At 39.4% G+C, this 19,924-nt stretch overlaps 1 protein-coding gene across 2 annotated transcripts in view; it reads left to right on the top strand.

Moving 5' to 3' along the window:
* LOC104327563 (transmembrane protein 132C) overlaps positions 1-19,924 on the top strand; it is a 219,918-nt gene that overhangs the window by 162,596 nt on the left and 37,398 nt on the right. For both annotated transcript variants that reach the window (XM_075434859.1, XM_075434858.1), the window contains one exon: positions 1,596-1,779. In XM_075434859.1, the coding sequence (XP_075290974.1) occupies positions 1,627-1,779 (153 nt within the window). In that variant the 5' untranslated portion in view covers positions 1,596-1,626. The remainder of the gene's footprint in view (positions 1-1,595; positions 1,780-19,924) is intronic.

Here is a 19,924-nt window from a genome sequence, read left to right as displayed (position 1 = left end):
CTCAGGTGAGTCAGGTATCTTTGCATATAATCATGCTTTCAAATAAATTACAAAGTTCAATCCAGTATGTATTCATTTTGAGATATCCCAGAAGAGCGTAAACTACAGTTATCGCAGTTGCCTTGTATTTACAAGCTGTAAGATTTATTTAGTGGGAACTCTTTAAATCGGAATAGGCTGGTCTTGAGTTATGAATTGCTAAACCCATACATCTATCACATTGCTACACAAAATCACTCTTTAAATTCATGGAGGAAGTATACCACCAGTGCGAAAATGTTACAGTGTCTCTCTTTGACACAGCAAGGAACCAGCAAGGAAATAAATTTAAAGCATTAGGCAGCATTAAGACTTTTCAGAGTAAGCCATCCAAATGAAAACCCATAATCAAAATAATAATTATCAGGGGAATGCATTTGCTTTCAAAGTAATCATGCAAAGTAAAGCACAGAATATGTCTTAAGTAATAAAAAATGGTGATTTCTGATCAAGAGGTAAAAAGAAAGTCTAGCACTTGAGAATATAAGTGCTTTGTACATGATCAGTTCTTGATGGATTTTCTCAGAAATGGGCCTTCGTGTATTGTACGTAAAAAAAAGAGGAAAAATTGAAGCTGTTATGTGATGAATGCATCCAAAGGTGTGATGAAACTGGGATTGGGTTACTGAAGCTAGGAAGATGCCTGTCTTTATTTTAAAATTCTTGCAGCGTAGGGTTAGGGTGAAGTAATATTCTGTGAAATATCAAGACTTCCTACACTGTAGAAAGACATTTAGAAAGTTCCAGAAAATTTAATGTATATTTTGTGATGCACATAATTTGTACCTTTTTTTTTTTTTTTAAATTTAACTAGCAGATAGTCCAGCACATTTCTTTCATTTATTCCTTTTGTTTCTGGTGTAGTTAAAGAAATTCACCGTAAGGGAAAGAATTTCAGTGTGTCTTTTCATATTTGTTGTTCAAATTATCTTATGCCTCCTGACTTCACAGTATATTTTACCTGCCATAGCTTTGTACTTTCTATTTGGTCTCAGCTGTGTGGGTTTTTAATTTCCAGAGCATACCTCTAAATTCAGATTAATCTTGTCATTTTGCCATTTAATCATATTATTTTTTTAATGGTTTCCATGCAGCATATATGAACTTCAGCTACACTGAGTTCCATTGCTAAGGGTATATGTGATTTTGGTGGTGGATGTGTACAACAAATCTTGTTTTTCTTTTTGGCTGCTCTAATTCCGGACTCTGCAGCCTTCATGAGCTGCACTGGACTTAACTTTGGTTGATCAGGGTCAAATCCATCTTGCAGTAGGATTGAAACATACTTGCAAAATCATGAAAACATGTGATGGAATAAGTATGTTTTGCCTTCATCAGATACAATATCCTGGATCTTATCCCTTCACATAGTGGAGAGCTGACCCATTTTGAATAATTCCAGTTTGTGTGCTCTGAAGAAGTTGTAGATTGGAAAAGGCCTTGTGTTATATCTGCATATAAATAGCTGCATTTTCCAGTAGCTAATATGATTCACTTCATTTGCCTTCTTCAGCAAAAGTAATAGCTCTTCCCTTTCCCTGTTTTCCTCTTTTCAGAAGTAACAGTTTATTCAATGAGGTCGTGCAGATGAACTTTGAAATAGCCAGTTTCAGCAGCCTTTCTGGAACACAGCCCATCACCTGGCAGGTGGAATACCCTCGGAAGGGGACGACAGACATATCCTTGTCTGAAATCTTCATCTGCCAGAAGGATCTTGTTGGAATTGTTCCCTTGGCAATGGTAAGAAACTGTTTCATCATGTTGCTCTGTCTGATCTGTATGGATGTGGTCTGATAAAACGTATGCCAGGCCTCAAATTTGCAAAGGAGTGCTCTGCCCTGCCTCCCCATTTTATGGCTGCATAGGACTACTTGCTAAAGTCCTGCCTGCATTTAATCGTCTGTACATGTCACACAATTTCAGTTCTTACAAACTTACCACAGAGGAAAGGGGTGTTGCCACTTCAAAAATCTCTCTCTGACTTTAAATCCTGAATTTCTGTCATGCACGGTTCCCTCCAGGCTACCAGCTAGTAACAGAAAGCCAAGCAGATTTAGCTTCCCATTTCTAATTGCCATTACATGGCTTGAACTTGCAAGATGTAGAGCAACTTGAGGGCCTCGAGCACCTTCTGCTAAAGACTTGAGTTGCTTGGTCCTTGGTAGACTGAGGCTGATACTTATTTCACTGGCTGTTTCCCTAATAGAGTAAGAACGTGTGGTTTCGAGGAAGAAACAGAAAATAATAATAGCCTCAATAATATATTTTTAAAAAATGAAGTATAGACTTTCATGTGGAAAAATGCCTTGGGTGAAAATCTGCTTGCTCTGGTTAGTGTTGTAGCTACCCTTAAAACATACCCATTGCCTGTCTTTTCAAGGCTTACAAATGTGATTTGTGAAAGCAGTGTCTCATCCTCTTCCTCTGGCCCAGTGAAGACGCAATTACTTCTGCAAAGCAAAGCTGGGACAGTGGGAGCGCTGAGACTTGGCAGTTAGGGTCCTCTACTGTGTGTGAACAACCTGATGTCCTCCAACCTAAACGATTCTATGATTCTATGATTAAATTCCTGCTCCAAGTCAAGCAAAGAACACATTTTGCTGGAGTCTCCAACATCTCAGGTACACTTTTAGGTAGGCATTTTATTTTCTGTGGGATTTAGGTACATGCTGAGAACTCTTCTGTGCTCACAGCTGAAGTAGGCACTGAGCATTTATTATGGAAGTCCTGCTGAACCTCAGGAAAGGGAGAAGCACGAAGCTGTCAGCTACCTAGAACAGCACCAAGTGCCAATTAAATAGAGGAACTACACATGCTACCATTAGTCAAAGTTAGAGCTCAGGATTTGGAAAAAGAATTAGACATATCCATCCCACTTGTGCCTTTTGCCTCTCCTGTGCATAATCTTGGTGGTGAAATTCTGGCAGTCTTTTCTTTGAACAGTGTTCAGTGGTTTGCAGCAGATAATTAGATGAGTATTATTTCCTGGAAGTCCTAGTCTTCAATATATTCCTCCTCTTTGAAGAGTAAAACCGCTGCTTGTATCAGCTGGGGTCATGCCCAGCAATTTCCTTATCCAAAGTCTGTTAAGTCAGCAGAAAGCCTGTGCTGCATTCCAGATCCGAGAGGGCAATAATTGTCCTCATTACCTGTGGAGTTGAACAGGGAATACATATTTGAGTATCTGTCCTCTTAAGACTTGAGAATGTGTGTAAGGAAGGCTTTTGTGGGCAGATTTTATTTTGAGATAAATGCCTTCCAGTACCAAATAGCAGACATCTGTCTTATCATCAGACTGAACGTCTCCTTGTTCATTGCTTGAAAGAATTCATCACCACCTACTTTGTATTCTATATCTGAGGGAATCAAGATTTGTTTTAATATCTTATATCAGGGTCAAGGCCTTGCACAGAAGATTCAAGATTTACTTGCAAACTTGCGTCTATTCTGGATTAAAATTCATCTACCTGCAGAGGTTCCTTTAAGAACTGGAGGTCTAAATGAATGAATTTAGCGTTGTGTAAATCATATAAGATGAGCTGCTTTATTCCCAACAGATGTACCATTAGGCACTCTGGGTTGTGCAAAGGTTTCAAACAATGAAATCATTAAACCTGTCTCTTTGCAAAGCTTTCTTGTGTTTGTTTGTCTCGTTTCTGTACCTTGTGATAACACTTGGCTGGAGCCAAAATATACTGTGTTAACAGAATCCAGTCGGATGGGATACCAATGCAAAATTGGCTTTGCTAGCTGGATATTAGTAGATAAAGGGAATTTTCAGAGTTTTCTGTTTGCTAACACTGCATATCCAGCCAGGGTGCTTGCTTCATTTAGGCATTAATCTCTAGCTGAGCTGATTACCTGGCAGTTCTCCTGTTCAGAAAAAGAATCACGCTGAAACGAGAGAGTGTGATGCTGTGTCTGCTGAGAAGTCAGGCCATGCTCTTTATCTCAGCTACGCACTGTAAAGCAACAGCACATCATCGTGCAGAGAAATTAGATCTCAATGTTTATCAGCAAGTGTGTTTCATAATCCTTGGGAGGGTAAAGCAGATTTTGTTGATTTAGCATGGAGTCTTCCTACAGCAAAACTACAAACATCAAAAGTAAAATCTGTCATTCAGAATTTTTAAAGGTGGCCAAAAAAAGGGAGAGAAAGAGGTACCCAAAGATATTGTACTGGATTAGAAAGTAGGATCTGATTGAGTCTCTGCCATTGGTCTGATGGGCATCCTAGTCAGTCTTTTGGGGATGAAAGCAGCAAACTTTTGTTTGGTTTGAGTGTAGCATAAAGGTTGTCTCTGACTCAGAGTAAAGCAGGTCTCATGTGAGCCATTCCAAACTTATGAAGCAAGAAAGATCATGTCTCTTTTATTGCCCTATGCCTGATTACATTACAAACAAGTAGTAAGATGAAAAGCAAGTGGGTCTTCAAAAGGTTAGTGCAATTGTTGCTACAGTATTTTGGAATGAGAGATGAAAGAATTGACATTGTCAGTAAGAACTGAACCTGGAATTTTAAAAGATCCTTACATGACTTCGATCAGTAGAGCAAGTGGTAGGATACAGCTGCTGAAAAATCAATGGAAATTCATCATACAGTCAAAAGAGAGGGTTTTAGCAGAATCCATATTCTGTGTGCCTAACTAATTACTGCCCGAAATAGTGTATACAAGTAAAAAACAACAACCCAGTGATGCTGCTACAGTGAACACTACAGTGAAATAAAAGGAGCAAGAGATATGAAAACTACTGGGCTAAGAATAGGTGTAATAACTTTTTCCCGGAAAAAAATTACATGTAAATTTGGGGTAAATATATTTTTTTCCTGAGCTCAGAAGTTAATCAATCTGCGTAATTTTGGAGGACATTTCACCCTTCAAGGCATTTAGAGAGAAAAATGAGACAGAAAAGTTAGAAAAATGTCATTATAGCTGGTCCTGTTGCTTTCTAACTCTCACATACCAGACCTTTCATTAAGTACTGTGGGGAGTGATGCATCAAAAATAGATCCTAGTCAGGCACATGTAGTCCTCTCACTACCATACTCTTAGTATGGCACTTGGTGCAACCATACACTCAATCTGTCTTGCATGCAGGTTGTATGAGATTCTGTATGTATCACTCAAAGTAAGAGATTCAATTTATAGGTTATATTTCCATCATTGAATAGCAATAATTACCTGAGGCAAGATCTGTAAAGAGGTAATGTCATTTATTAGACCATCTGATACAGACGGACAAAGATAGATGCTCTTTCAGGCACACAATCCCTCCTTCAGATCTCCTGACACTTAGATCACCACAGCTGCAAAATACTACAGCTACAGAAACTGGCGATTGTAAAATTCATCAAAAGACTTAAATAAGAAAATAAAAAGATTTCTTAAGGTAAAACAGAAAATATATCCCACTGTCTGCTAACAGGAAAAATCTACCGCAAAGATTTAATCTTACAATAGAGAAAATCTGCTGTCTGAGTGGTGCCCTATTCTGGCATTTTTTTGTTTCATGTTACTTGTTGCAGGATCAATTAGGAAAGTGCTTTCATAGGAGCTTAATTAATTATCTGCTAAGCTGCTTTTGAAAACCTCCTCAATTAATCACAAGTAACCTCAGAACTTGCCAATTAAGGTGTACAAGGTTGCTTGACTTACCTTCCACATTTTCCTCAAATTTCTATCCTGTCATGAGCAAATGTAGCCAACTGTATTGATTTTGCCACTTGACTAGATTAAAAAACAAAACCAAAACTGTTCACATTTGTAGAATATGCACACACACAAATTCCACTGAAGAAGTCAGTATGTTTGTGTTCAACACGAGACCACGTTTTAGGAAATTTAGCAAGAGATTTCTTTCCATGTTTAACATGGATAATACATATGTTTAATGCTATTAAATTTTGCTTTGGGGTAGAACAAGGTAGAAGACCTGTGTATAAATTCATTGTTTCATGCTAGTAAAGCACATTAATATTAAAGGAGAACTCCTTCATGGGAGGAACATGGGGAATCAATGGTCTGATATTTATGCAAGACCCTGTATATGGAACTGCAGTAGTAGTGCTTCAATAGCAGCATAAACTCCCTCTGAATTAGTTTAACTGTGACTTGCATGAAGCCCAGCGATTTAAAGTGCTGAAGCATAAATCCAATGTCAGGAGTCTATTCTGAGAGTTTTAGTCTGAATTTACTCCAAAAGACATTTGTCACCATGGGAAGCCATGCAGCTTGCTTATCCAGGCATATTTCCTCTTTAAAATAACCCTAATACTACTACATTTTCAGCGGGGCTTTCAGGCTTCATTGATCAGGCTCTGTAATCCATTGATAACTGCTTACAAGCAGATCGAAGTTGGAATGGCTCTCAGGCATTTCTTAAAGGTCGTTGCTGCTGTTTCACACCTCACATGCTCAGAAGTTTTTCTTTTCTCCCAAGCTGTATCAGCGGGGCTAATGAAAGATATAACCTGTGTCTGTGTGTCCCGCCTTTCTGCTGATGTAAACTGCATCTTTTCCTTGTCCAATCGCATCCTGTGAACTGCTGGTTAATCCAAGGTCAGATTTTTTATGTAGAGTACGCTGACCAACCCAGCAATAATGTGTAGCTGGGATTCTCCTTGACCTCTCATTAGGCAGTACAGTTCCACACACACTTTTTGCTCGGTGAATTGTTTTGCTAGGAAGTGCTTGGTTTGCATGTACCTTCCTTTACATTCAGAACTCAGTGTATTGACAGTTCTGCTGCAGAAGTAAGGGAATGGACAACTAAGACACAGAGCTGTGACTCAGCCAAAACCACTTTTTGACATTTTTAGGTATGCTTGTTAACTCGCTTTCCATTAAAACACAGATGATCGAAAATTTAGCTCCCAAAGCATTGTTTGTTTTATAAACACATTTATGTAAGCCATTCCCTAAGGTAAAATTTTTTTAAGGTATTTCATTGTAATGAAGTCCCTGTAATACCATTTTAAAATATGGACTGAATAAATAGAGTTTTCATCCCTGCGCAGTCTGTGACTTCCCAGCATAAAGCTCTATCTGTTTCAAGGTTGCAGCAGTGCAGACTTCTCACTCCTGTTAATCTTTCAGTCTTGAATAAAGCGAGGGACAACAGGCACTGAGGAGCTTTCCAGAAGATAAAATCTGAGGCTATGTAAACACATGCCTTTCCTGATTTACTTATCACAAACAAATAAACAGATAATCTACATACAAAGCTTTTCAGCTGGCAGGTATTGTTTTAGGTAATTTAATTATGAATCACATCAGATAAAGAGTTGGAGGAAATTTATTTGATGCAAAACTGTCCTATTACTATTAGTAATACTAACTGGGACAACTTAAATCAACTGTGAAGCCCTAAACAATACCATGAAGTCAAGAGTTTTTAGAGTGTAGTTTCAGGACTGAGTGCTCTGCGTGAAAGGCCGGAGTTAACAATCTCCTGTTAAGGGAGAAGCAGTAACCGAGATCACTTATGTGCCTACAGTTTCCTTCATGGCAGGTTGCAATTGTTCAAATGAGGATAGCATTCCTCCCTTTAGATTTCTGGTGGATATAATTTTGCTAAAGTTTGTGTCATTGCTCTATATTTGTACCAGATGAACTCAGGAGTTTGCATACCTGCTTATAAATTGGCTGTGTCACATAGTGTGTTGAGCTGTGACTGGCAGTGCGTATTGATTAATCTTATCTGCTGAGAATTGGCTTTTTTGTTGTCTGCCCATCAGGAAACAAAAGCAGAAAAAGGATGAACTGTTGTTTGTTGATCTTAAATTGGTCAGATGATGCAGACAACATAAAGAATTAAAAATGGCTCAATTTAGCAGTGCTTTTTGAAGTCCCAGTCATCATTTCTACAACCCCTGCACTTCTGCTTCTAGCTTCTGTTTTCCTTTTCTTTACTACAATCACATCCAGTCCTACCTTTTGCAGGAAATGAGAATGGATCAATAAGGCTGTCTCAGCTGGCTGGAATTTTTGCATTGGATCGAGTTGTATGTCATTTTCTATGCAGCATAACAGTATGTATAATTTCCTCTTCCAGCATCCCTCATATCTGACAAGGCTATTCAATGGATTCCTTTGAGATTTTTAAAATGCTGAGGAGAGGTGGGGTCAGCTAGCTTCCAGATTTTTGAAAATCTCTGTCATATAGAGAACCTGTGGTTTTCTTTGCTAGTTTTCCTGCCTGTAGTAGAGAGATATTAATCTAAGGCTTAACGTATATGCTTCTCAGCCTCGACAGGAGAGAAATCCTGCGAACCAAACAAAAAATTGCGGAACAATGACAGTGTGCAGTGAGACAGCCAGTTACTCAATTGGTGGAGACTTGTTGTTGTGGTAATACCTAAATGCTCCCCTCAAAGAGCAGTGTCTCACAGCGCTAAATGCTGCACAGACAAGTGACAGACAAGTCAGAATCCTCTAGAAAACTATCAGTTCACAAGCCAAGGAGATGAAAGTTAAGGTGTTCAAGGTTGGATGAAACTGAGCTCTATGAATGGGAAAGAAGGGACAGCACAGCTGACATTGGGACGTAGGATAACACTTTTATCCTAACATAGCAAGCATCGGGATTCGAGAGCCCCGAGCCAGTCCGTGCTTGATGCCAATCACTTGTGCATGTTGGAAGAGTACTGTTATGGGCTCTTTCTTCTGACAGCATGGCACAGTGCAAGGCTGCATGGAGATAGCCAGGTGCTTCTACACTGATTCTCAGCATTGCAAGTGAGCCTGAGTCAAGTCCACATTCTGCTGCAGATAATTCTGGTATTGGTTCATGGCAATGCATTGTGTAACATGAAGTCTGGAGACTCTTTAGTTCTTGTGATTTACTGGGCAGCATTTTGGGACTGCTTGAATTATTGGCTCAGGTTTGTGGTACTGCTCCATCAGAAGAAGACATCTGAAATAACACTTTGTATTTGAAATGACAGCTGATTAAAATTCTGATTGTTTAACATAACCACAAAGGCAATTTCACAGCTGCCACACACATGTGAGCAGAGACCGTGCAGAGATCTAAGAATGAGCCAGCAGAAAGTGAGCTCTGGTCTTGGATGATGATGCTTGAGAAGGACATTCCAGGGCTGTGTATTTTGATGCTGTAGCTGCTAAGGACTGTATTCACCCTGTGAGTTTGTTTATGAGGTGCTCGCAAAGCTGGAAGGGGAATTGAACTCAGCAGCCTCGATTGCTAGATTAAGCCCTCTGCTATGGCAGTTAATGCACTGGTTTTCATCTAAACTAGTGCTTTCTCATTAACTTTAGCTAACGATCAGTTGTCGTGACTTAACTGATAAATACAAGTCCAGGCACTGCCCAAACTTATTCCAGACATCAAAAATTTGTGGTTTACACTAGAGAGTAAATGGTCTCCATCTTCTCATGCTGTCACTTGAAAGAGATGGCGGGCTGAACAATGACTGCCAGAGCAGATCAGGTATATTTGCAAACAAACCTGAGCAGTTGCTCAGCCAGCTTAAGCATGAAGTCAGATAGCTGTGACCCATGCCAAAAACCAGGAATAATTTCTCTTAACTGGCAACTTCTAATGATGATTTTGATCTGTAAAGAGAGTTTTAGTATTTCTGGGGAGTACCTCATTCTTCACAATCATGTGGAATACTCACCTAGCAGAATTATGAATTGTTTGGGCTGAACTCTAATTAATGAGGTCCTGAGGTGCTCCAGCTTGGACAGTGAGACTATCTAGACAACAAGGAGATGCTTAACTATAATGGAAGATAATGAGTAAGCGTGGTAGCAAAAAAATCACCAGGACTTTAATAAGCCTCAGTGTTATAATGAGCTACCCCAAGCATTAAAAAACCCAGCAACTTTTCACCTTCGGTTTGCTATTAGCTGCATGTTTGCCTTACCCTGCGTTCAGTTTACAGTTCGTTATCCAGCCATGCTCTCGGCACCGAGGATGTTTGTCATGGAATTCATTAAGAATCTGTACTTCCAGCTCAGTAGTTCTGTTTGAGGAAGATAAAACACTAAACCGAGGACAAGGCTCAGTACAGTCCTAGGGAGAAAGCTAGCACCGTTCTTCTGGCTCTTTCTCTGCCTGTCTGTGCAGCAGCTGGGGATGGGGACGTGGGGAGCCGTGGTGGTGATGGGGTTTGATCTGTTCATAATCCTGGTATCAAGACCGCACCAAAGCCTGGGTTACTAAGGAAATCAACTTTGCTAAGCTGGAGGGGCTGTATGCAAAGGTCTTTCTGCAATGTCTGAGCTCTCCAGATTGATGCACGTATGTTAAATGAATTAACACACCAAAACTTCTACGCTGTGGCAGTGGCCCCTTTGCTGGAGTGTGTGCTTTAGATCAGAGTTACACTGCAGGGCCTGGCAATGTGAATCAGCACAGACAGTGAACATATCAAGATTGTTTTTCCCCCTAGAAACAAATCATGCCTAATATTTAAAGCACCAACACCATAGCATGAGCATCAGCAAGCCAGCACGCTGGTGAAAGACCAGATTTTAGCAAGCAAATGGAAACAAAAGTAACACTGACATTAATTTTAATCAGGTCCTAGTCATCTGATTTGTCCTCTGTATTTTTTTTTCTAGCAATGCTGATTGTCTTTCTGCAAGATTTGTTACCTCACAGAATAATAATATGGGCTGTAATGGTGTAATTTATTGCTGCAATTTGCTTTTGGAAATCTTCTATTAGTGAAAAATAGCAACAGTGCAGTTTTATTAATTACAGTAGTTGAATATTGAATGCTGACTGTCACTATCAGAGTTAGTGTCTGCGTTGTACTCTGCTCTCCAAGGCCCTGTAAGACCAGAGCTATGTATGTTTTGGAGGTTGTGAAATGAGTAGTTTGAATAAACTAAAGAAGTGTGAAAAGATAATTCAAGTTCACTGTGGAGTTTGAGAAAATAATAGAGGGAGATGTTAGCCTGTGAATTCAGTATTGAAAAACACACCGGTGTGTTACTGCACCACATAATGTGCCTACGTATAGTACGGTTCTGCAGCATAGCCCATTTATCTGTACCTTCTACCCCCAAAATATTTCTGACAGTTCAAACCTTCAGGTTCATTATTGAGTTTTACTCTCAATATGCATTCCAGAGAGCACTACTTTATCTCTTTTTTTTCCTTCTTTTCTTTAACATGGAAAATTTTTGTCTTAGCATAACACTTTTATCTTTATTTGCATGAACCAGATTTTACTGGGATGTAGCTGGGGAAGGAGCGTGTGGACTAAATCACCTTGTGTGATTTAAAGGTGAATTCTCTTCCTTTTGTGTTCTGAAACAGTGCACAACTGAGTGCAATCCAAAAGGCTTGCTATAACCTCTTTGTGATCTTGAGTTCTCGTTTTGGAGAGCTAACAGAAGGTAGAAGGCCTCCTGCTGCATATATTATGTCAGTAGCAGAAACCAAAGCGATCAGTCTGAGACCTGGATGTACTTTGGAATCATTTTGTACAGGGTACTACGTGTCTGTGTGCCAATACCAAGAAGTTTTTATACAGCTTGGAGCTTTGATTGAGCCAGCAGAGAAGACTATGTTTTAGATGCTGGATCTGGGACAAGACGTCAATTGCAAGCATTGAAAAGCAGTGACTAACCGTGGAGCTGCCAGCTGGCGCAAAGTATCCTGCGGCATATGTTTTAAGAATGCCTGGAAGCTTCAGGAGTGAGCTCGGTGTGGTAATAAATAAGTCATCCGAGACTCAGTAATTCCTCCTTGCTGCTCTTACCTCATTCAAATTATGGGCTACTCATTAAGCACTAGGAGACTCTGATATGCAAAAATAGGCATTGTCTGATGGACTGGGAGCCACATGTCTGGAGTGCGTTTCTGTCTCTTTTGGATCTTTGGCAACACTCGGGTCCACAGCAGTTTACTCATCTTTAAAATGGACACAGTAGTTAGTAATTCCTATGCTACAACGTTTTTTGGCTTACAGGATCATTCTGTACTGCTGATTCTTTATAAAGGAAAATCCCCTGCAGAATTCGGGTCTGCTCTACTCAGTACTGACAATGTTGTTCTAGTCCCGAAGAGTAACAATGTAAGTGAAGCGAGGTTTGTGGCTAGAGGTAATGTCTTTTATTAGGCCATCCAATAGAGTTAGAAAAAGCAGACAAGCTTTCAAGCACACAAATCTTTTTTCAAGCCTCTCTCAGTGTTGTAAGTTGCTTTGAGATGCTCAGATAAAGATAATGGTCAGTGTGGTTGCTCCAGGTTATACTAACAAGTAAAATACTGCTTTAAACAAATGGATTTGAGCCCTTTGTCCTTCATATCACTGACTTCTACAATGATCATAGCAACCTATTTCAAGGATGCTTCTCTAACCATGAACCTCTAGCCAGCAAGATCTTGCAAAGCAACCCCTGAAGGTAAAACATGATTCCGCTTGAGTAAGAAGGAAATAATTGCATCTGTTATTATACATGCTTTATATGTTTACTATAATACAGGTTTTTGCTATATATTTACTTTTTTTTATTTTACATATATGCTAGGTTTAGTTCCTACACATTATAAGGCCCACCAGTCTGTTAGAGGTGTGTTTGATCAATAATTGAATTTGCCAGTGCCACTCTCTCATCTTTGTAACTGTACTAAGTTTCTGATGTCTGTACAGTATCTGCTCTCATTAGTGTAATAATCTTGTTCCTGCCCTCTGTGTGCTTTGCTTATGTGGGCCTGCTATGATGTCACTGAAATCAATAAACTATTTGAAAAGGAAAAACAATCTAGGGGCAAGGATAGGAAATTATAATGACTATTTTCTGCATTTTTATTACTGCTTTTTCCTAGCAGTTTCACAAGAATCTCTACTGTGTCTTTGTTACAGATTTTATTTATTGAAAATTAAAACTGTATAGTCAAAATAAGAAAAGAGCAAGTAGAAATTTTCTCTTGCTGATTTCAAAATAGACTAAATTAAAATGAAATAATTTAGCAGAAGCTGCCTGCTTCACTTCCACTGTGGTTTAAATCCACATCCACAGACTTGAGACAAGTGTTCATGTGCACTCCGCGGCCAAAAACTGAGGACCTTAAGAAACTTGTAGAAGAAGAATACTGCCTATCAGAAAGAGAAAGTAACTCATTAATAATCCATGACCTATTAATCTACACAAATAAAACAAGTTCACAACCCGCCACAGTGGCCATAAAAATCCTCCATATATCATGCAGTACCCCAGTTACGTAAAACAAGAAATTGTCCTTGGGACTTAATCCTTAAAGTCTATAAAGCATTTAAAATTGCTTCACCCCAGCTGCAGAGTGTGTGCCACCCCACACTGTGATCAGTACTGTGCCGCTCCCTTGAAACAATCAGGCTAGAGAAGATTTTACCTCCATTTTCCAAACTGAGCAGTTTATTCATCATCAGTGTGGCTTGTAGCACTATATAAAACTTGGTTCATATTCAGCAGAAACTGGGGGCTCCACCTGGAGTTCTGGGAGTGGGTTATAGTAGGCACCATATTTTCATTGACTGTAAAAGAGTTTCTACATCCACTGTAGACATATGGAGCAAGGACAATAGCCCCTGTGTAAATGGGGAGCTGAAGCACTAAGAAGGCAGATTGGAAACTTAACTTGAGCAAGTTAATTCAAGGAGAAGAAAGAAGGAGGTGATCCAGGTGAAGGTGTGTAATACCACTAAAGATGCCGTAGAGTCTGAGCCATCCATCCAGGGCTACCAGGTATGGCATAGGACCTACAGGAGACCTGTGCCCTTATGGAGGAGCATCTAGAGGCCAGGCATGACACCTAAGATCATGTAAATGGCACTCTGTTCTTAGGCATTTCAGTCTTTTGCCAGAGCTGCAAATTGGGAATTGGAAATTCACATTGAAATGTGAAGTGCATCCCAAAAAATGCCATCTTTTTTTGTCTGTAACTATGTGGATCTCTTCAGTGTATGGTTTAATTTATCAAACTATACTTCCTTGACAGCTTTTCCTGCTACTGCTGAACAATGCTGCACTACAAACTGCAGCAAATAAGAAGTGTACATGAGTATTTGTAAACATTAGGCCCTCACTGTAAGGCTTCTTTAAGCTATTCTTGGCTCCCATCCTTCAGAAATGACGTTAAGACTGCCATCTTTGCTGCCCACCATGACTTTGTGCTGCTGTTACACACTGTGTCTCTGCAGGCTCCACCCATGTCTGTGACGGTGCTGGTTTCATACCAACCACGGTGAACATCTGCACCATGCTAAGAGATAAGCTCACAACAACTAAACTATCGCTGTGATCCAGATCATCACTAAGAGGTGGAAATCCGCTTGTATCTGTCATATCTTATTAGCATAATAGCCAATTAAATCAATCAATTTTGTCGGAGGAGTAGGACCCCAGTCCTTCAGGTAGAAGTCAGTGGGGGTTTGTAGAAGTGCTTGGGTCTAGCTAAAGGAAAGCACGTTGGGAAGGACTCTGTAGGGTTTCCTCCGTGATGCTAGATAAGAGTGGACCTCAGCTTTACTGAAGCCACTGGCAAAATCACTATTGATTTCAGTGGGGTCAGGTTTTAAAAAATGACATTTGCAAAATATTTGCAGTAAGAAATACCTGGGATAGAAATGTGTTATGTATAAAAGGAAAAGTACTGCCTTAGTCTTCCTATAAGCAAGTATGTGGCTTCTATTAACAAGGAATGCCTCAAAATCTTGTTTGCATTATAATTGTGTATGTATATGTGTGCATATTGATTACTCACATATATACATGCAGTGTGTAATTGTGTGTGCATCCATGCGTGTGTCCTAATATGCTTGTATATTTTCAATCTGCAACTGTCTATTGATTACAGCTATTACAGCAATATTATTATAGATATATAGCCAGCCATATAACAGGGCCGCAGGTCTAATTGAAATGAACATGGGAAGAATTTCAAATTGCTAATGAAAATTGCCTTTTTACTACCAGCTATATTCCCACAGTCGTCACAGATTGGACACATCACCAGAGCTGTGGTGGTTCTGCTTAATGGTGGAGCAAACCCAATTTAACTGGGGGTCCATTTCCACATAACTTCCTCTGACTTGTGAAAAAGGAAAGTGAATGACTGACAGATATTGAGCCCAGATAATGCCCTTAAATTGACAAATTTCACATATTAGTCTTTTTGCAACAAAAAAGAACTGTAAGCCATGAAGTTATTTCAGCAAGAAGATATTATATAGCTCCATCCACGGCTGCTTAAGCATCCATGAACTATTCCATTATAAGATCACCAGGTGGCGATTGCCTTTCTCTCCCATTCAGGCTTTACCAGTATTCCCACTCCCATCTGTGATAATAGGACCATTCAGCAACGGAGAAAACATGAGAGGTGTTCATCATAGCTGAAGGCTTTCTCAGACAATTATTCCTTAGATGTTTGAGTAAATGAAAAGCTATTTTTTTGATTAGAAAGGATAGAATGTGTTGCAGTTTCTGAGGCCATCTTGTTGGTGTAGCTTGTGTTATCTGTAACAAATATTTATCCTTTTCTGGGAATGTTATAAGTAGCTACAGTCACTGAACTAATGCTCTTAATATGTTTCTCTCCACTCTGTTTTCCAAGCACATGGCTACTCTTCTAAGAGTGCTTGTTAAATAAAAAAATATATGTATGAGTTCATATTGTAGATGTTATATGCCTACTATAGATGAAATACGTATAATTTATGCACTGCATGAATGTATAAAATCATAAGGTTTCAAGAGAACAGTTTATTGCTTGTATTCATCAGGTATAAATGTATTCACAAGTATCTGTAAGTATACTTATATCCATAAGTAGCACTGCTCTGAAACAAGAACAACGATGGTTCACAAGTATTTTGGTCTCAGAATAAGGGTTTTTAACCTGTCACTTTACAGCTTTTCATCTGTTTGCATTTTCTGTGCTCAAAATAACAAATAATTATGCTAGAGTTGGAATATCTCAGGTAATCACTTGCATTTCAATCCGTAACTACAATCTTTTCTCTCTAGATAATGTGTTTCCTATGTAAGTGCTTTCATTTCTAAGTCAATTTAACAAAATACTGAAAGTAAGGAATGAAATTTCACAGAGGAGTAGGTAGTTTCCTGTTACACATAAGCATCTTTTAAAAAATCAAGTTTTTTGTTTCACTTCTAAGTATAAAGCAATAAAATGTGGGTTTCTGCTTCCCATCTTCTCCAGTCATCTTTATGTCCTTATTCTATATTTTAAGTGGTTATGGAAAGATGAAATCTGGGCTTCTGCTTCCCATCTCCTGCAGTTGTCCTTAAAACCTATTCTACGTTTTAAGTGGTTCCAGAATAATTTCTTTTGAAGTCATTTTCAGTTACAGACTTTCTCCACACAACAGGAAGTACCATCTTTCTTTGAAAATATAGATTGGCCCCTGGATCCTGACATATTTGTTCTAGTCAACAGCAAATAGAGTCAGCTTTAGCATAATACTTGTCTTTTTAATGAGCTGTACCTAACTGAATTTAGTGTCACAGCTCCTACAAAACGGAGAGGCCCCCAGACGGAGGCTCAGTTGCTGTTGATACACTTTGATTATGATAGACACTTTACAAAGACAATCTATGCACGTTTACAGCTTTTAAGATGGTAAAGGAGGACACAATCAAGCATGAAATGGTTCAGTTGATTTTATTTCATGTCCTTATTAATTTGCATTTTCCATCACCTAGGGGGTTAGATTATCTAATCAGATCATCTTGTCGGAGTAATTTAGGGTGGTAGGGAAGGTTTGAAGTTACTTCTTGAGGACTTCATTCATTAAAAAGAAAGCGTTGAATGCAAGTGTCGTACATTGTCATGTGTGAGCTGAGCACGTTACTCTGCCTGATTCAAGCAGTGTAACAGTTCTTGTGCCAGGTGGAAGGAGGGAGTTTTGGAGACTGTACTCGCTTGCTGGCAGTCTTGGGGAATCCCTCTGACATCTCTTTTCTTGCAGAAGGGATGCTGGTTGTTGCTGCTGGAGGGAATGCTTCTCCAACATGCTTGGTAATTGGGCAGTCTGGTCCCTCACAATTTAGGTATCTGGATCTTCTAAGCTCCTCCAAGGGTGCAGGTTCTCCAAGGAGTCAAGTAGTCATTGCTTTAACTGAATCCATGCTTTCAGTGGGAAAAGGACCATACGTTTCTCATTCCACCTTGTTTTATGTTAGGTAAAGACAGGTTTTAAGATACAACAATACGAAGATTTTATGTATAAAAAAGCTGAAAGAGCGTATATCAAGACCCCTTTAGTGAAAGTGGTATTTGGGGATCCATAGTTTGTAAATAATCTGGGGTTTTTGTTGTTGTTGTTTTGATCTAACATTGGGTCTATATATTTCCCCAAATATTATTGGAAAATAAAATGGAAAGAAAACTAGAGCACTTCAATATTTTTGAAGTGTTTTATTCAGCAAGAAAACCAAAACCACACTGTGTCAGATGGTGTGGGAATGATTTTTCTCATTCCTAGATCCGTTCAGAAACCAACAAGAATCAGTTATTCACCAAGATGCGCGAGAATCAGTTGATCTGGCTGCTCTTTTTTCCTCCTTGGTGTAGAGGCAGTCTCTTATTATAGTCACTGCTCAGCGTATTGACATCCAGCTACCACATGGAGCCAGAATGGGGTTACTTTTATACAAACAGTAAATAGAAGTAGCATCGATATTCAGGCAGTGGAACTTTACTGGTAGAACTATGAATGGAAGTGCTTGGATTCTGATTCCACAAGGGAGAGGAGATAAGATTTCTTGGTTAGTCTCCATGCCTGTGGCAAACTATTACAGTTCCAACATCAAGTTTTGAATTGGCGTTGTGAACTGGATATGATAAACTTAGTATAACAAATACACTGAAGTAAACATTTACTTCTGAAACAAATTTGTTAAAAGAAATCTGAATTTGATTCTTAGTTGTTCACAAGTGAAGGAAGTGACAGGGCCTTCAGAGGCGTTACACCTTTCTGGACCTACTGGCTAATAAGGTTTCTTCATGCCACCTAGTTTCAAACACATTGGAAATGAAGAGACAGAGACTGATTATCCTGGTTTAACAGATCACAGGAAGCTGCCTTGTCTGCTAGTATAACTGCCGTTTCCATAAGCTCTGAAGAAAGGGCACGCATTAGGCCACAGCTTGAAGCAAAATGTTTCTCGCTTTTTGAAGGGTTCATCCTTATCATAAAGCAGGCACTGTCTCTTGCGTGTTTTTCTGCTAGCCAGAATACGGTTTATGGACTTTGCACATGGGAACAGTTTATGCTGATTTTACTTTTTTATTCAAAATCAGAAGCAATAAGAAGTGAGATCCTGTTGTCACGACAATCTGGGTAGCGTCAGACCTCTTTACCTGACTGAAGTCAATGTGGCCTTTGTACAAATACACAGATCTGAGTAACAGCGTAACATTTTCCCATCATTTTACGTCACTAACCGTAAACAGAACAAAGCAATTAAAGGCATGGTTAATTTTGTTCAGTTGCTCCAGTCTCTTCTTTTTAAAAGAGATGCTCACTTTTGAGTGATGATAGAATTACATTTAGCAATACAGCCTGCATCTGCTAAACCAAAGTAATCATTGGCTGTGTTCCCTTTTGCATGTTTGAATGCTAACAGGGTAGATTCACTGTGAAGAAAGTGTGGATTAGTCATCCAAGAATCCAAAGATTTTTTTCTGCATCCCTGTCTGTTTATGTATTCTACATTCCCCTTTTCTGTCTGCAAAGCATAATTTATCAGAACTCAAAAGTTCCACTAGCAGGGTATTGGAAAACTGCAAGCAGGGAAGAAAATGGAACGGTCTGGTGCTGATGCAGGGGGCCACTAATTAAGATTTATCTCAATATGGAGGCTGTAAACAGAGACAAGATCATTGATTAAAAAGGCATTGCATTTGCAGAACACTGAGTTCCCATTTTGAAAACACACTCGGGTCTTTGTCATAAATTACATGGTTCACAAAAACTACAGGGAAGATTGTGCTGGGCCAAGACTTTCCCATCCCAACTGAGTGCCCTTTGCTTTCTCTCCTGCTGGGCCCAGTAATCTACCACTGTATTCCTTGCAGTGGTCCAGCCCCAGGAGAAATCGGTGAGGGGCCCCAGCCTAGCCTGTGCACTGGAGGGCTTTAGCTGTGTGCTGATGACGGTTAAAGCCGCTCTTCTGGGAGGTGAGAAATATGAGTCTGAATCCCTTCCTTGTGTGCCTGTTTCCGTATTTCCTTCATTTACCTTCTTTAAGACTCCAGGATACCCACAGCCATCACGTTGATCAGGATCTTCAAAGAAATGTTGTGCATGCTAGGGACAGAACAATGCCAACGTCCACCTTTGGGTCTTTCCATGGGTGATGTTTTATCTGGGTTTGACTTCTGTATTATTTGTTCTTCAGGGCAGGTATTGTCCTGAATTTTTGTGCCATGTACATTGTTGGCCATTTAATAAAGATTTAATCCAGAGAAGATACCTCACAGTGTTGTCGTGTCAAAAAGAATTAGCATCCAAAAGAAACTTTGAGATCCTTTGTTCTACTATCCTCATTAGAAGGAGATGGCAGAAGTGACAACTTTTAGTGAAGAAGTCTGTTTCTTATGTAGATTTTGAATGGCTTAATTTTTCACCACTGTTAATTTCTTAATTTTCCGTGGCACTATGGTCCTTAGAGTCATGGAGTAACCTGGATTCCATCTGGATCCGTGTTTGAATACTGAGGGGTGCTATTAAGTAAGCAGGTTGCTCCCCTTTGGTTTTACTGCTTTAACAGCATTACCTCATTTCTTTTGCCATACAGTATTACTCATGAAGTAAAAGTCCTTGTGTTGTAAATTGATGAATGAAGCAGAGCGGGATTTACATGTGGTGGGCCAATAGCATTGGAATCAAGTGAAA

Source organism: Opisthocomus hoazin, chromosome 13, assembly GCF_030867145.1.
Source record: "Opisthocomus hoazin isolate bOpiHoa1 chromosome 13, bOpiHoa1.hap1, whole genome shotgun sequence".
In the NCBI taxonomy this organism is placed as follows: domain Eukaryota; kingdom Metazoa; phylum Chordata; class Aves; order Opisthocomiformes; family Opisthocomidae; genus Opisthocomus; species Opisthocomus hoazin.
Note: the sequence above shows the minus strand (reverse complement) of the source record. Positions and strands in the feature narration are given on the sequence as shown.